At 45.9% G+C, this 16122-nt stretch overlaps 1 protein-coding gene across 10 annotated transcripts in view; it reads left to right on the top strand.

Moving 5' to 3' along the window:
• The window catches only part of DGKI (diacylglycerol kinase iota), a 223620-nt gene that overhangs the window by 88528 nt on the left and 118970 nt on the right, over window positions 1–16122 (top strand). For 5 of the 10 annotated variants that reach the window (XM_072145181.1, XM_072145183.1, XM_072145175.1 and 2 more), the window contains exons 2-7: window positions 2742–2850; window positions 3115–3210; window positions 9387–9461; window positions 9640–9696; window positions 10051–10149; window positions 12927–12998. In XM_072145181.1, coding sequence (XP_072001282.1) covers window positions 2742–2850; window positions 3115–3210; window positions 9387–9461; window positions 9640–9696; window positions 10051–10149; window positions 12927–12998 — 508 coding nt within the window. The remainder of the gene's footprint in view (window positions 1–2741; window positions 2851–3114; window positions 3211–9386; window positions 9462–9639; window positions 9697–10050; window positions 10150–12926; window positions 12999–16122) is intronic. The other 5 variants (XM_072145184.1, XM_072145182.1, XM_072145177.1 and 2 more) reach the window with 2 other exon arrangements.

Below are 16122 nucleotides of genomic sequence, written 5' to 3'. Positions count from 1 at the left end.
CGTCAAACTGGGGCTTCTTTGGGCCTACCTGAGGCGAGGTTGAGAGTCCACCATCTATCCTTTATGGACCTATGTATTTCCATGTATGACGTATAATCAATAAGATCTAAGTATTCGTAATATTTGTAAATCCAACCCATAAGAATTAGCCCATGGTGTTTTGGGATTTCTGCAGTAACCTCATAGTGAGCTTGTCTTCTTCGAGAGGTTGAGTGTCCATTGTTGTGTGTCAAGATCCCTTGGCTTTTACATGTAAAAAAATCATCAGTACTTTCAGTATTTCTATGGGTGGGGACCAACATTGTCTAAGAAGTCCTCAGTTTTTCACGGTTCCTGGTTGGGTGGGGACCAACATTGTCTAAGAAGTCCTCAGTTTTTCACGATTCCTGTTTGGGTAGGGACCAACATTGTCTAAGAAGGCCTCAGTTTTTCATGATTCCTGGTTGGGTGGGGACCAACATTGTCTAAGAAGTCCTCAGTTTTATACGATTCCTGGTTGGGTGGGAACCAACATTGTCTAAGAAGTCCTCAGTTTTTCCTGATTCCTGGTTGGGTGGGGACCAACATTGTCTAAGAAGTCCTCATTTTTTCCTGATTCCTGGTTGGGTGGGGACCAACATTGTCTAAGAAGTCCTCCGTTTTTCATGATTCTTGGTTGGGTGGGGACCAACATTGTCTAAGAAGTCCTCAGTTTTTCACAATTCCTGGTTGGGTTGGCAAGTGGAGTCCAACGTTACAGTGGTCCTTTCGTTTTAAGAACAAAATTGAAATTGCGCAATGTCCTTGTCCCCTCTTCGTGAGATATTTCATCTCAAACATGATGTTTTGTAATTTTTCTTTTTACACTTCAGTACTATTTCACGTGTTATTAATATTTCTGGGCCTCTTTCACTTTTCCTCTGTGTGTTTTTATCCCCGTGAACATTCTCGGTTGGATGGATCCATCTGTCTGCTCTCTCTTGACAGTGATCCCACTGGAGAAAACCTGGATACTGTGATGACTCATGGAGGTTAATACCGGTTCAGTGTTAGAGGCGGCGCTGAACGTTTCTTTGCTTAGGAACAATTTCTTAGTAATGTTTGGAGGTTTATCAGAATAATTAGATATTGTATTAAGTCTCCACGTGACCATTTCAAAAGTGTTCCACCAGCAACGTGCCTTCTGTTGGGGTCTTCAGACTGTTTCATAGTGTGTTTGTGTCCAGCTTCTTGGTGGTCGTCCTTTCCCTCAACATTTTTGAGCCTGATTGAGTTTTCTAGTGAGTCGTATTGTTTCGTGGTTGTCCTCTCCCTCAACTCTTCCTAGCCTGATTGTGTTGTCCAATGAAAATGATCTCCTCTTGGTTGTCTTCTACCTCAACTCTTTTTAGCCTACTTTTGATTTCCATTGAATAAGATCTACGCATGGTCACCTTGTCTTTCAATTCTTCAGAACATAATTGTCTCTTCTGTTGGAGTTGGATCTTCTCTCTTCTCTTCTAAGTTTTATTTCTTCTTCCAAAATGAGTTGGATTGTTTCTTAGTTGTCCATTCACTCAACTTGTCCAAGCCTGATGCGTTTTCCAATTATTTTGATCTTCTCTTAGTTGTCATCTCATCTGACCGTAGTTGATTCTCCTGGTTGGATTGTTCTTTGGGTGTTCACTCTTCCATCCCTTCTCCAATTATTTTGATCTTCTCTTAATTGTCATCTCTTCTGAGTCTAGTTGATTCTTCTCAAATAAGTTGGATTGTTTCTTGGGTGTTCTCTTTTCCATCTCTTCTAGGTGTGATTGATTTTTTACCATGTGGGATTGTTTCTTGGTTGTCCTCTCCACAAGCCTGATGTGTTCTCCAATTATTTTGATCTTCTCTTAGTTGTCATCTCATCTGACCGTAGTTGATTCTCCTAGTTGGATTGTTCCTTGGGTGTTCTCTCTTCCATCTCTTCTAGGTGGGATTGATTTTTTACTTTGTGGGATTGTTTCTTGGTTGTCCTCTCCATTAGCTTTTCCAAGCCTGATTGTGTTTTCCAATTATTTTGATCTTCTCTTAGTTGTCACCTTTTCTGAGTCCAGTTGATTCTTCTCAAATAAGTTGGGTTGTTTCTTGGGTGTTGTCTCTTATATCTCTTCTAAGTGTGATTGATTTTTTACTTCCTCGGAATGTTTCTTGGTTGTCCTCTCCATAAGCTTTTCCTAGCCTTATCGTGCATTATAGTGCGTTAGATCTTCTCGTGGTTGTCCTCTATCGCGTCTCTTCTAAATCTGATTGGTTCTTCTAAAAAAAGTTGTGACTGTTTCTAGGTTGTCCTCTTTTTCGTGTCTTATATATGTGATTGATTTTTTACTATGATGGATTCTTTCTTGGTTATCACCTCCAACGACATTTCCAGTGAGTTAGATATTCCCTTAGTTATCCTCTGCCTCACTTTTAGTTCACTCTTCCCAAAAAATTATTTGGATTGTCTCTTGGATGTCCTCTCCTTCAACCTACCTAAGCCTGATTGTGTTTTCCAAAGAGTTGGATTGTCTCTTGGATGTCCTCTATCTCATCTCTTCGGAATGTGATTGAGGTTTAACGATGTTGGATTGTCTCTTTCTTGACCTCTCTCTAAAGTAGTCTTATTGTTTTTTAAGTCTTCGTTGTGGACAATAGTTGTGGCCACTGTACCAAACCTTCATTCTTCCCACTTTAAATTGCTGCCATGTCCTTGTTCGTGAACTCGTTACTGAATAAAGTTTTCTTTCATTTTGTTTCAGGAAAGCCATTTCCCGGTCTGGTCTTCAGCATCTGGCTCCTGTGCACTGTCCCACGTTGACCATCTCCAACGGACCCCTTAAAGAGCCTCGTACCAGCTTGGATTGGACTGTAAGGTTTTCTCATTCCATTGTGGGTTTGGGGGTCTGGAATGTAGACTTATAGAAGTTGGCTGTAGAAGTTTACCAAAACATGGCCACCTTCTTCTAGAAACTGCACCACACCTGTTGCTGCTGTTCCATCAACACCCTGTGGTGCAGTTTTTAGGAGAAACCCCTCCATTATAGCACATTTTGGACTTTAGGTGGCATTTCTGGTCATGTAATACTTTGTAAAATGGATCCGAGAAAAATGAACTGGTTGTTTGCCATGCAGGAGAACGCGGTGAATGGGGAACATCTCTGGCAGGAGACCAATGTATCGGGAGACCTGTGTTATCTGGGCGAAGAGAACTGCCAAGTCAAGTTTTCTGTGAGTACAGTGGGATGTGTTGAAATGGTAACTAAACCCATGCACATGTTTTCGGTCCAACTCTTCCCATCCCTTGATAGATTCAACTCCGCTGATTCTAACGAAGTTGGAATTTTTTCTCTAGCCCTTACCGTTGTGGAGCAATCAGTGTTGTAATTTCAGCATATAGTATGCTAATTAGGTACTCTATTGTCAGGTAGGTGGTGTCTGCCCTATCACAGGACCGCCCACCTGACAAAAGAGTGTGTAATCGGCTATTTGGGTGTTAAATCTAATGGCATTGATTGCTTTGGAGCCGTGAATGCTACAGAAAAAATTCCAACTGCACTGAAATCAGTGGATCGACACCAATTAAATGATATGCAGTGTTGTAGTTGGGGAAGGTGGTTAAAGGTCCCCTTTAAAGGGATAGTCTAATATTAGAAAAAAAAATTTACTTGAAGTTGTAATATCAGATGCGGCACTGTTGCCAAAATCCTGAGGAAATTTGAGACATGTGACTGAGAGATGTCTAAGTTTATTAAAACTAGTAGCAGCAGGACTGTGAAATATGGATTTATGTTCCAGGATTGTACTGGTGACCTCCCACTGCTGTGCTCTGTGCTCTCTGAAGCCAGTGTTATGTATTGTCTCTGGAGAGATTTGTAATTATAGTTTTATGAATGTTGTTAGTAGCAGCAGGATTGTGATTTATAGATTTATATTTCAGGATTGTAGCTTCTATAAGTGCACTAGGGATGCAGTCTCACACTGCTGTGCTCTTACCTCTGTGCACTGAGCTATTCCACAGTCCCTATGCTCTGCTTCAAGTGACTTCTGTAGTTTTCAGCTGGAAGCATGCTAAAGCTTTTACTCAGATAAGGGCAGAGGAGACGTTTGCTGCAGAGTGCAAAGAGCACAGCAGTGTGAGACCCCTGTGCTAAAATCTTGGAAAATTCATGCATATTTCACAGTTTTGCTTCTAATAACAACAAACACAAAGTTTTTCATGGACAGTACATTGCTGTGATCCCTGCAGTCTGTGTTAAGTACTTTTTGTGTTTGTTGTTGGTAGCAGCAGGACTGTGAAATATGCATGAATTGTCCAAAATTTTAGCACAGGGGGTCTCACACTGCTGTGCTTTTTGCACTCTGCAGCAAACTTCTCCTCCTCTGCCCCCATCCGAGTAAAAGCTTTAGTATGCTTCTGGCTGAAAACTACAGAAGTCACTTGGAGCAGAACATAGGGACTGTGGAGCAGCTCAGTGCACAGAGGTAAGAGCACAGCAGTGTGAGGACACACCCCCACTCCAACTTTGGAATATAAATCCATATATCACAGTCCTGCTGCTACTAACAACATACACAACAATCTGATTCCACATCTCTCCAGGGATAATATCTAAAACTGGCCACAGAGAGCACAGAGCACAGCAGTGTGAGGACACACCACAATACAATCCTGGAATATAAAGCCATATATCACAGTCCTGCTGCTACTAACAACATATATACATCTCTACAGGGACAATATATGACACTGGCTGCAGTCTGTATGGTCACACCTGCTGACGGATTCCCTCTTTGAGGAATTTTGCATAAGAAACTTCTTGGAGTTTCGGATACTCTTGTTGTTTGGTATTCAAGTCAAACTTTTTAGAAACACAATATTCACTAATTATAGCCACTGTGTCTGTAGCAGAGCGCCCCCCCCCCCCCAGGGGCCCTGTGGCCGCTGCCTTGTGTGTCTTTATCCTGCCCCGCCACACACCCCTATGGGTATTGGTAATAATTCCGCTATCCCTGCTCATCCCCTGCAGCAAGTGATTAGCCCCCAATACCGAACTGCAGATTTTTAGGCTGTTGCCGTAGCAACGGGGGTTGCCATGGAGAGGAATTAGTGTGTCTGAGTTCGGTCCGCTCCCGTTGGGATGGGCTGCCACGTTGTGTTATGTGTCTGTGGACAGCGCTGCAGAGGAGGAGGGAGCGGGGGGCTCCTCCATCATTGGCCCTAGGGAGACCTCCGCAGCTTCCAGTCACAAGAAGTTTTTTTATTCTATTTTTTTTTTATTATATTTTAACTTTTTTTTTTAATATCTGGACTCTCAGAATTACGTGCACTGCAGTGCACACATCTAGGTGAGAGAAAATCCGGAAGAGTGTTCAGGCTGAGCCTCCTGATGCATGCATACGAGGCTGGAAATGCACTGAAGACAGACACATAGCAAGGGGATCCCGGCTTCAAAATGCCGTCCTGGTCTCTGTAGAAAAGCAATGACCATCACATGATCAGGGATATAACGAGCCCTGCACCTGTGTGACATCACATGACCGGGGATATAACGAGCTCTGCACCTGTGTGACATCACATGACCGGGGATATAACGAGCCGTGCGCCTGTGTGACATCACATGACCAAGGATATAACAAGCAGTGCACCTGTGTGACATCACATGATCAGGGATATAACGAGCCGTGCACCTGTGTGACATCACATGATCAGGGATATAACGAGCCGTACACCTGTGTGACATCACATGATCAGGGATATAACGAGCCGTGCACCTGTGTGACATCACATGATCAGGTATATAACGAGCCGTGCACCTGTGTGACATTACATGATCAGGGATATAACGAGCCGTGCACCTGTGTGACATCCCATGACCAGGGATATAACGAGCCGTGCACCTGTGTGACATCACATGACCAGGGATATAATGAGCTGTGCACCTGTGTGATATCACGTGACTAGGGATATAACGAGCTCTGCACCTGTGTGACATCACATGACCAGGGATATAACGAGCTCTGCACCTGTGTGACATCACATGACCGGGGATATAACGAGCCGTGCGCCTGTGTGACATCACATGACCAAGGATATAACAAGCAGTGCACCTGTGTGACATCACATGATCAGGGATATAACGAGCCGTGCACCTGTGTGACATCACATGATCAGGGATATAACGAGCCGTGCACCTGTGTGACATCACATGATCAGGGATATAACGAGCCGTGCACCTGTGTGACATCACATGATCAGGTATATAACGAGCCGTGCACCTGTGTGACATTACATGACCAGGGATATAACGAGCCGTGCACCTGTGTGACATCCCATGACCAGGGATATAACGAGCCGTGCACCTGTGTGACATCACATGACCAGAGATATAACAAGCCGTGCACCTGTGTGACATCACATGACCAGGGATATAATGAGCTGTGCACCTGTGTGATATCACGTGACCAGGGATATAACGAGCCATGCACCTGTTTGACATCACACGACCAGTGATAGTATGAGCCGTGCAGCTGTGTGACATCACATGACCAGTGATATAATAAGCCGGGCACCTGTGTGACATCACATGACCAGGGATATAACGAGCCATGCACCTGTGTGACATCACATGACCGGGAATATATAATGAGCCGGGCACCTGTGTGACATCACATGACCAGGGATATAACGAGCCCTGCACCTGTGTGACATCACATGACCAGGGATATAACGAGCCCTGCACCTGTGTGACATCACATGACCAGGGATATAACAAGCCGTGCAGCTGTGTGACATCACATGACCAGGGATATAATGAGCCGTGCACCTGTGTAACATCACATGACCAGGGATATAATGAGCCGTGCACCTGTGTAACATCACATGACCAGGGATATAATGAGCCGTGCACCTGTGTGACATCACATGACCAGGGATATAACGAGCCGTGCACCTGTGTGACATCACATGACTAGGGATATAATGAGCCGTGCACCTGTGTGACATCACATGACTAGGGATATAATGAGCCGTGCACCTGTGTAACATCACATGACCAGGGATATAATGAGCCGTGCACCTGTGTAACATCACATGACCAGGGATATAATGAGCCGTGCACCTGTGTAACATCACATGACCAGGGATATAATGAGCCATTATTAGCTGAAGGTGGACAATCCCTGTAACGTGGAAATGTTTATTTGGGCAACAATCTGAGATTTCTAGTTATAGCTCCATATGGAGTCTACATGGCAATAAGTGGGAACAATATGGCACATTATGGGCACTATGTGTATCTATAGGCACATAGTGCCTACATGGCCAATGGGGGTAATATTTCGTTTTGTCTGCAGAAGTGCCCCTGGTGTTGGGGGCTGGGGTAAAAGGGATGCCAACAAATCATCCAGCATTGGGTGAGGGAATATAGATACTGAGCTAAGAGGCTATCTGGGCACTGCCTGGTGCTCTCTAGTAAATCTTTGCATAACTTATCTGGGCACTGCCTGGCGCTCTCTAGTAAATCTTTGGATAATTATCTGGGCACTGCCTGGCGCTCTCTAGTAAATCTTTGGATAATTATCTGGGCACTGCCTGGCGCTCTCTAGTAAATCTTTGGATAATTATCTGGGCACTGCCTGGCGCTCTCTAGTAAATCTTTGGATAATTATCTGGGCACTGCCTGGCGCTCTCTAGTAAATCTTTGGATAATTATCTGGGCACTGCCTGGCGCTCTCTAGTAAATCTTTGGATAATTATCTGGGCACTGCCTGGCGCTCTCTAGTAAATCTTTGGATAATTATCTGGGCACTGCCTGGTGCTCTCTAGTAAATCTTTGGATAATTATCTGGGCACTGCCTGGCGCTCTCTAGTAAATCTTTGGATAATATATCTGGGCACTGCCTGGCGCACTCTAGTAAATCTTTGGATAATTATCTGGGCACTGCCTGGCGCTCTCTAGTAAATCTTTGGATAATTATCTGGGCACTGCCTGGCGCTCTCTAGTAAATCTTTGGATAATATATCTGGGCACTGCCTGGCGCTCTCTAGTAAATCTTTGGATAATTATCTGGGCACTGCCTGGCGCTCTCTAGTAAATCTTTGGATAATTATCTGGGCACCGCCTGGCGCTGTCTAGTAAATCTTTGGATAATTATCTGGGCACTGCCTGGTGCTCTCTAGTAAATCTTTGGATAATTATCTGGGCATTGCCTGGCGCTCTCTCTCGTAAATCTTTGGATAAGTATCTGGGCACTGCATGGCGCTCTCTAGTAAATCTTTGGATAATTATCTGGGCACTGCCTGGCGCTGTCTAGTAAATCTTTGGATAATTATCTGGGCACTGCCTGGCGCTCTCTAGTAAATCTTTGGATAATTATCTGGGCATTGCCTGGCGCTCTCTCTCGTAAATCTTTGGATAAGTATCTGGGCACTGCCTGGCGCTGTCTAGTAAATCTTTGGATAATTATCTGGGCATTGCCTGGCGCTCTCTAGTAAATCTTTGGATAATTATCTGGGCATTGCCTGGCGCTCTCTAGTAAATCTTTGGATAATTATCTGGGCACTGCCTGGCGCTCTCTAGTAAATCTTTGGATAATTATCTGGGCACTGCCTGGCGCTCTCTAGTAAATCTTTGGATAATTATCTGGGCACTGCCTGGCGCTCTCTAGTAAATCTTTGGATAATTATCTGGGCACTGCCTGGCGCTCTCTAGTATATCTTTGGATAATTATCTGGGCACTGCCTGGTGCTCTCTAGTAAATCTTTGGATAATTATCTGGGCACTGCCTGGTGCTCTCTAGTAAATATTTGGATAATTATCTGGGCACTGCCTGGCGCTCTCTAGTAAATCTTTGGATAATTATCTGGGCACTGCCTGGCGCTCTCTAGTAAATCTTTGGATAATTATCTGGGCACTGCCTGGCGCTCGCTAGTAAATCTTTGGATAATTATCTGGGCACTGCCTGGCGCTCTCTAGTAAATCTTTGGATAATTATCTGGGCACTGCCTGGCGCTCTCTAGTAAATCTTTGGATAATTATCTGGGCACTGCCTGGCGCTGTCTAGTAAATCTTTGGATAATTATCTGGGCACTGCCTGGCGCTCTCTAGTAAATCTTTGGATAATTATCTGGGCACTGCCTGGCGCTCTCTAGTAAATCTTTGGATAATTATCTGGGCACTGCCTGGCGCTCTCTAGTAAATCTTTGGATAATTATCTGGGCACTGCCTGGCGCTCTCTAGTAAATCTTTGGATAATTATCTGGGCACTGCCTGGCGCTCTCTAGTAAATCTTTGGATAATTATCTGGGCACTGCCTGGCGCTCTCTAGTAAATCTTTGGATAATTATCTGGGCACTGCCTGGCGCTCTCTAGGTCGCTTACTAACTCCCTTTCTTGTCTCGTTAGAAATCAGCCGTACGGAGAAAGTGCGCGGCGTGCAAGATCGTGGTCCACGCCGCCTGCATGGACCAGCTGGAGAAGGTAGGTTGGCGCCATCTGCAGGGCCAAACATGAAAACGTTTTTAAAAAAATAAAAATGTGAAAGTAATAAAAACTGCACATTGTAACATAATAAGTGGTGGGCGGAATCTGACCCTCCGAGAAGCTGCTGAAAAACATTTTGTTGTCTCTTTTTTTTTTCGTTTTGTTTTTTCTTCAGATTAATTTTAGGTGTAAACCAACTTTCCGTGATCTGACGTCCCGAGCTCCACGAGAGGTAAGTATGTGCCCCCTGTGAGTGACCTGGGTGAGGAGCCCTCCATATACACCCCCCTAACCAGCAAAGACCCAAAAACCACAATACTACTTCCTGTACAATGCTGCCATCTACTGTCACTAGAGCACCACCACATTCATGTTACCCAGAACACATGTTCCTGTCTTGCTGCTGTCCCACCCTCCCCGAATCCGTAACACGGGCACAGGGTTATGTGTCACTGCATCATAACAAAAATAATTCTGTGTTGTGGGTGGTGTCGCCCCTTAAGCCTCTGTCTCCGCTTCTCTGTGTTGCTGCCAATGCCCACCCTGGATATCCGGCCTGACCCACGCTCTAATGGTTTTTTCTCAGGTCAGACATTTTTCTTGTTGTTCTAACCAGCAGAATTTGGTGAGGCATCACTGGGTACACCGCCGGCGGCAAGAGGGGAAATGCAAGCACTGCGGGAAGGTAAGAATATAACTACTATAATACTGCCCCCTATGTACAAGAATATAACTACTATAATACTGCCCCCTATGTACAGGAATATAACTACTATAATACTTCCCCCTATGTACAAGAATATAACTACTATAATACTGCCCCCTATGTACAAGAATATAACTACTATAATACTGCCCCCCATGTACAAGAATATAACTACTATAATACTGCCCCCTATGTACAGGAATATAACTACTATAATACTGCCCCCTATGTACAAGAATATAACTACTATAATACTGCCTCCTATGTACAAGAATATAACTACTATAATACTGCCCCCTATGTACATGAATATAACTACTATAATACTGCCCCCTATGTACAAGAATATAACTACTATAATACTATCCCCCTATGTACAGGAATATAACTACTATAATACTGCCCCCTATGTACAGGAATATAACTACTATAATACTGCCCCCTATGTACAGGAATATAACTACTATAATACTGCCCCCTATGTACAAGAATATAACTACTATAATACTGCCCCCTATGTACAAGAATATAACTACTATAATACTGCCCCCTATGTACAAGAATATAACTACTATAATACTATCCCCCTATGTACAAGAATATAACTACTATAATACTGCCCCCTATGTACAGGAATATAACTGCTATAATACTGCCCCCTATGTACAAGAATATAACTACCATAATACTGCCCCCTATGTACAAGAATATAACTACTATAATACTGCCCCCTATGTACAGGAATATGACTACTATAATACTGCCCCCTATGTACAGGAATATAACTACTATAATACTGCCCCCTATGTACAGGAATATAACTACTATAATATTGCCCCCTATGTACAAGAATATAACTACTATAATACTGCCCTCTATGTACAAGACTATAACTACTATAATACTGCCCCCTATGTACAAGAATATAACTACTATAATACTGCCCCCTATGTACAAGAATATAACTACTATAATACTGCCCCCTATGTACAAGAATATAACTACTATAATACTGCCCCCTATGTACAAGAATATAACTACTATAATACTGCCCCTATGTACAGGAATATAACTACTATAATACTGCCCCCTATGTACAAGAATATAACTACTATAATACTGCCCCCTATGTACAAGAATATAACTACTATAATACTGCCCCCTATGTACAGGAATATAACTACTATAATACTGCCCCCTATGTACAGGAATATAACTACTATAATACTGCCCCCTATGTACAGGAATATAACTACTATAATACTGCCCCCTATGTACAAGAATATAACTACTATAATACTGCCCCCTATGTACAAGAATATAAATACTATAATACTGCCCCCTATGTACAGGAATATAACTACTATAATACTGCCCCCTATGTACAGGAATATAACTACTATAATACTGCCCCCTATGTACAGGAATATAACTACTATAATACTGCCCCCTATGTACAAGAATATAACTACTATAATACTGCCCCCTATGTACAAGAATATAACTACTATAATACTGCCCCCTATGTACAAGAATATAACTACTATAATACTGCTTCCTATGTACAAGAATATAACTACTATAATACTGCCCCCTATGTACAAGAATATAACTACTATAATACTGCCCCCTATGTACAGGAATATAACTACTAGTATACTGCCCCCTATGTACAGGAATATAACTACTATTATACTGCCCCCTATGTACAAGAATATAACTACTATAATACTGCCCCCTATGTACAGGAATATAACTACTATAATACTGCCCCCTATGTACAAGAATATAACTACTATAATACTGCCCCCTATGTACAAGAATATAACTACTATAATACTGCCCCCTATGTACAGGAATATAACTACTATAATACTGCCCCCTATGTACAAGAATATAACTACTATAATACTGCCCCCTATGTACAAGAATATAACTACTATAATACTGCCCCCTATGTACAAGAATATAACTACTATAATACTGCTTCCTATGTACAAGAATATAACTACTATAATACTGCCCCCTACGTACAAGAATATAACTACTATAATACTGCCCCCTATGTACAGGAATATAACTACTATTATACTGCCCCCTATGTACAGGAATATAACTACTATTATACTGCCCCCTATGTACAAGAATATAACTACTATAATACTGCCCCCTATGTACAGGAATATAACTACTATAATACTGCCCCCTATGTACAGGAATATAACTACTATAATACTGCCCCCTATGTACAAGAATATAACTACTATAATACTGCCCCTATGTACAGGAATATAACTACTATAATACTGCTTCCTATGTACAAGAATATAACTACTATAATACTGCCCCCTATGTACAAGAATATAACTACTATAATACTGCCCCCTATGTACAAGAATATAACTACTATAATACTGCCCCTATGTACAGGAATATAACTACTATAATACTGCCCCCTATGTACAGGAATATAACTACTATAATACTGCCCCCTATGTACAAGAATATAACTACTATAATACTGCCCCCTATGTACAAGAATATAACTACTATAATACTGCCCCTATGTACAAGAATATAACTACTATAATACTGCCCCCTATGTACAGGAATATAACTGCTATAATACCCAGAATGCTCGGCAGTGGAGCACAGTTTGCATGTATATGTGTTGCTGGCCTGAGAAGCCACATGCTGATGGAGATCGGGTTTCCTCGGTATCGTCCTGATCTCGGTTCCTCTCTCCTTATCTGCAGGGTTTTCAGCAGAAGTTCTCGTTCCACAGTAAGGAGATTGTGGCTATCAGCTGCTCGTGGTGTAAGCTGGCGGTAAGATAAACTAATACCGGGGATCTGTGACACTTAAAAATTCCATTAATGTGATGATCTCTTTTCCCTCTGTGATCTTGGTTTTGATCCCTATTCACACCTGTCAGTGCTGCTATTAGTCCTGCCAGTCTCTGCTTGTGCCATGTGACTTTGGTGCCAAGTCAGTGGTTATAGCGATCACATGACATGCACCTTAGCGATTATGGCATTAATTTAGTAGACTCTGATTGGCTGCTGACATCACATGACTCATTATTAGTCGACTTTGCACAACCTCATACACTAGAAGATGAACATTCCATGTTGTAGGGGCTCTTACACAGCTTCAGAAGCCCCCACGGTTGATGAGATATCAGTCGCAGTATCTAACCGTTATAATCCTCCTCTCTGACAGTGGAGAAGCAGGTTATCATTATACACACACCCCTCCCCCCAGAATCTGACCTTTGTACTCCTCTCCACTGTCAGAAGGTTCTGGGAGGGGTCATAGGCAAACCTCCCAACCGTCCCGGATTCAGCGGGACAGTCCCGTTTTTTGGGTGCTGTCCTGCTGTCACAGGCAGGTGGGAGATTGTTCTGGGCTCCCCCATTATCCCCTCGTTTGTCCTGCCTCCTCCTGGTCCTGTGTATTCGCACAAAACATATGAAGCATCAGGGCCAGGAGGAGGCGGGATCAGCCACTGCTACCAAGTCACATCATGTCTGCACGAGAAATGTGAGGAGGTAGCTCTGCGCCTTGGCTGTGCCAGCCCTCTCCGGAAGTCAGTCCGAGCCCAGAAGAAGAGAGAGTGACTGTGGGGGAACAAGGTTTTTTTTTTTTTTTATTACCCACAGGGGGAGTAGGCTAGGGGAACACGGGAAGAGGAGGATAGAGGACAGGAGGCCACAATAGGAGGAGGCTGGAGGACAGGAGGCTACAGGAGGCGGCTAGAGGACAGGAGGCTACAGGAGGAGGATAGAGGATAGGAGGCTACAGGAGGAGGCTGGAGGCTATAGGAGGAGGCTAGAGGACAGGAGGCTGGGAGGGGAGGCTGGAGGACAGGAGGAGGATGGAGGACAGGAGGAGGCTGGAGGACAGGAGGAGGCTGGAGGACAGGAGCTACAGAAGAAGGCTGGAGGACAGGAGGGCACAGGAGGAGGCTGGAGGACAGGAGGCTACAGGAGGAAGATAGAGGATAGGAGGGCACAGGAGGAGGCTGGAAGACAGGAGGGCACAGGAGGAGGCTGGAGGACAGGAGGCTGGGGGGGCTGGAGTACAGGAGGCTACAGGGGGAGGCTGGGGGACAGGGGGGCACAGGAGGACAGGAGGCTACAGGAGGAAGCTGGGGGACAGGAGTCCACAAGAGGAGGCTGGAGGACAGGAGTCCACAAGAGGAGGCTGGTGGACAGGAGTCCACAAGAGGAGGCTGGAGATCAGGAGGCTACAGGAGGAGGATGGAGGAGAGTTGGGCACAGGAGGAGGTTGGAGGACAGGAGGCTACAGGAGGAGGCTGGTGGACAGGAGGCTACAGGAGGAGGATGCAGGACAGGAGGCTACAAGAGGAGGCTGGAGGACAGGAGGCTACAGGAGGAGGCTGGAGGACAGGAGGCTACAGTGGGAGGCTGGAGGACAGGAGGCTACAGGAGGAGGCTGGAGGACAGGAGGCTACAGGAGGAGGCTGGAGGACAGGAGGCTACAGGAGGAGGCTGGAGAACAGGAGACTACAGGAGGAGGCTGGAGGACAGGGGGCTACAGTAGGAGGATGAAGGACAGGGGGCTACAGGAGGAGGATGGAGGACAGGAGACTACAAGAGGAGGCTAGAGGAAAGGAGGCTACAGTAGGAGGATGGAGGACAGGGGGCTACAGGAGGAGGCTGGAGGACAGGAGACTACAAGAGGAGGCTGGAGGACAGGAGGCTACAGGAGGAGGCTGGAGGACAGGGGGCTACAGGAGGAGGCTGGAGGACAGGAGGCTACAGTAGGAGGATGGAGGACAGGGGGCTACAGGAGGAGGCTGGAGGACAGGAGACTACAAGAGGAGGCTGGAGGACAGGAGGCTACAGGAGGAGGCTGGAGGACAGGGGGCTACAGGAGGAGGCTGGAGGACAGGAGGCTACAGGAGGAGGCTGGAGGACAGGAGGCTACAGGAGGAGGCTGGAGGACAGGAGGCTACAGGAGGAGGCTGGAGGACAGGAGGCTACAGGAGGAGGCTGGAGGACAGGGGGCTACAGGAGGAGGCTGGAGGACAGGAGGCTACAGGAGGAGGCTGGAGGACAGGGGGCTACAGGAGGAGGCTGGAGGACAGGAGGCTACAGGAGGAGGCTGGAGGACAGGGGGCTACAGGAGGAGGCTGGAGGACAGGGGGCTACAGGAGGAGGCTGGAGGACAGGGGGCTACAGGAGGAGGCTGGAGGACAGGAGGCTACAGGAGGAGGCTGGAGGACAGGGGGCTACAGGAGGAGGCTGGAGGACAGGAGGCTACAGGAGGAGGCTGGAGGACAGGGGGCTACAGGAGGAGGCTGGAGGACAGGAGGCTACAGGAGGAGGCTGGAGGACAGGAGGCTACAGGAGGAGGCTGGTGGACAGGAGGCTACAGGAGGAGGCTGGAGGACAGGAGGCTACAGTAGGAGGATGGAGGACAGGGGGCTACAGGAGGAGGCTGGAGGACAGGAGACTACAAGAGGAGGCTGGAGGACAGGAGGCTACAGGAGGAGGCTGGAGGACAGGGGGCTACAGGAGGAGGCTGGAGGACAGGAGGCTACAGGAGGAGGCTGGAGGACAGGAGGAGGCTGGAGGACAGGAGGCTACAGGAGGAGGCTGGAGGACAGGAGGCTACAGGAGGAGGCTGGAGGACAGGAGGCTACAGGAGGAGGCTGGAGGACAGGGGGCTACAGGAGGAGGCTGGAGGACAGGAGGCTACAGGAGGAGGCTGGAGGACAGGGGGCTACAGGAGGAGGCTGGAGGACAGGAGGCTACAGGAGGAGGCTGGAGGACAGGGGGCTACAGGAGGAGGCTGGAGGACAGGGGGCTACAGGAGGAGGCTGGAGGACAGGAGGCTACAGGAGGAGGCTGGAGGACAGGGGGCTACAGGAGGAGGCTGGAGGACAGGAGGCTACAGGAGGAGGCTGGAGGACAGGGGGCTACA

Source organism: Engystomops pustulosus, chromosome 4 (assembly GCF_040894005.1).
Source record: "Engystomops pustulosus chromosome 4, aEngPut4.maternal, whole genome shotgun sequence".
Taxonomy (NCBI): Eukaryota; Metazoa; Chordata; class Amphibia; order Anura; family Leptodactylidae; genus Engystomops; species Engystomops pustulosus.
This window is presented reverse-complemented; position numbering and strand designations above follow the sequence as displayed.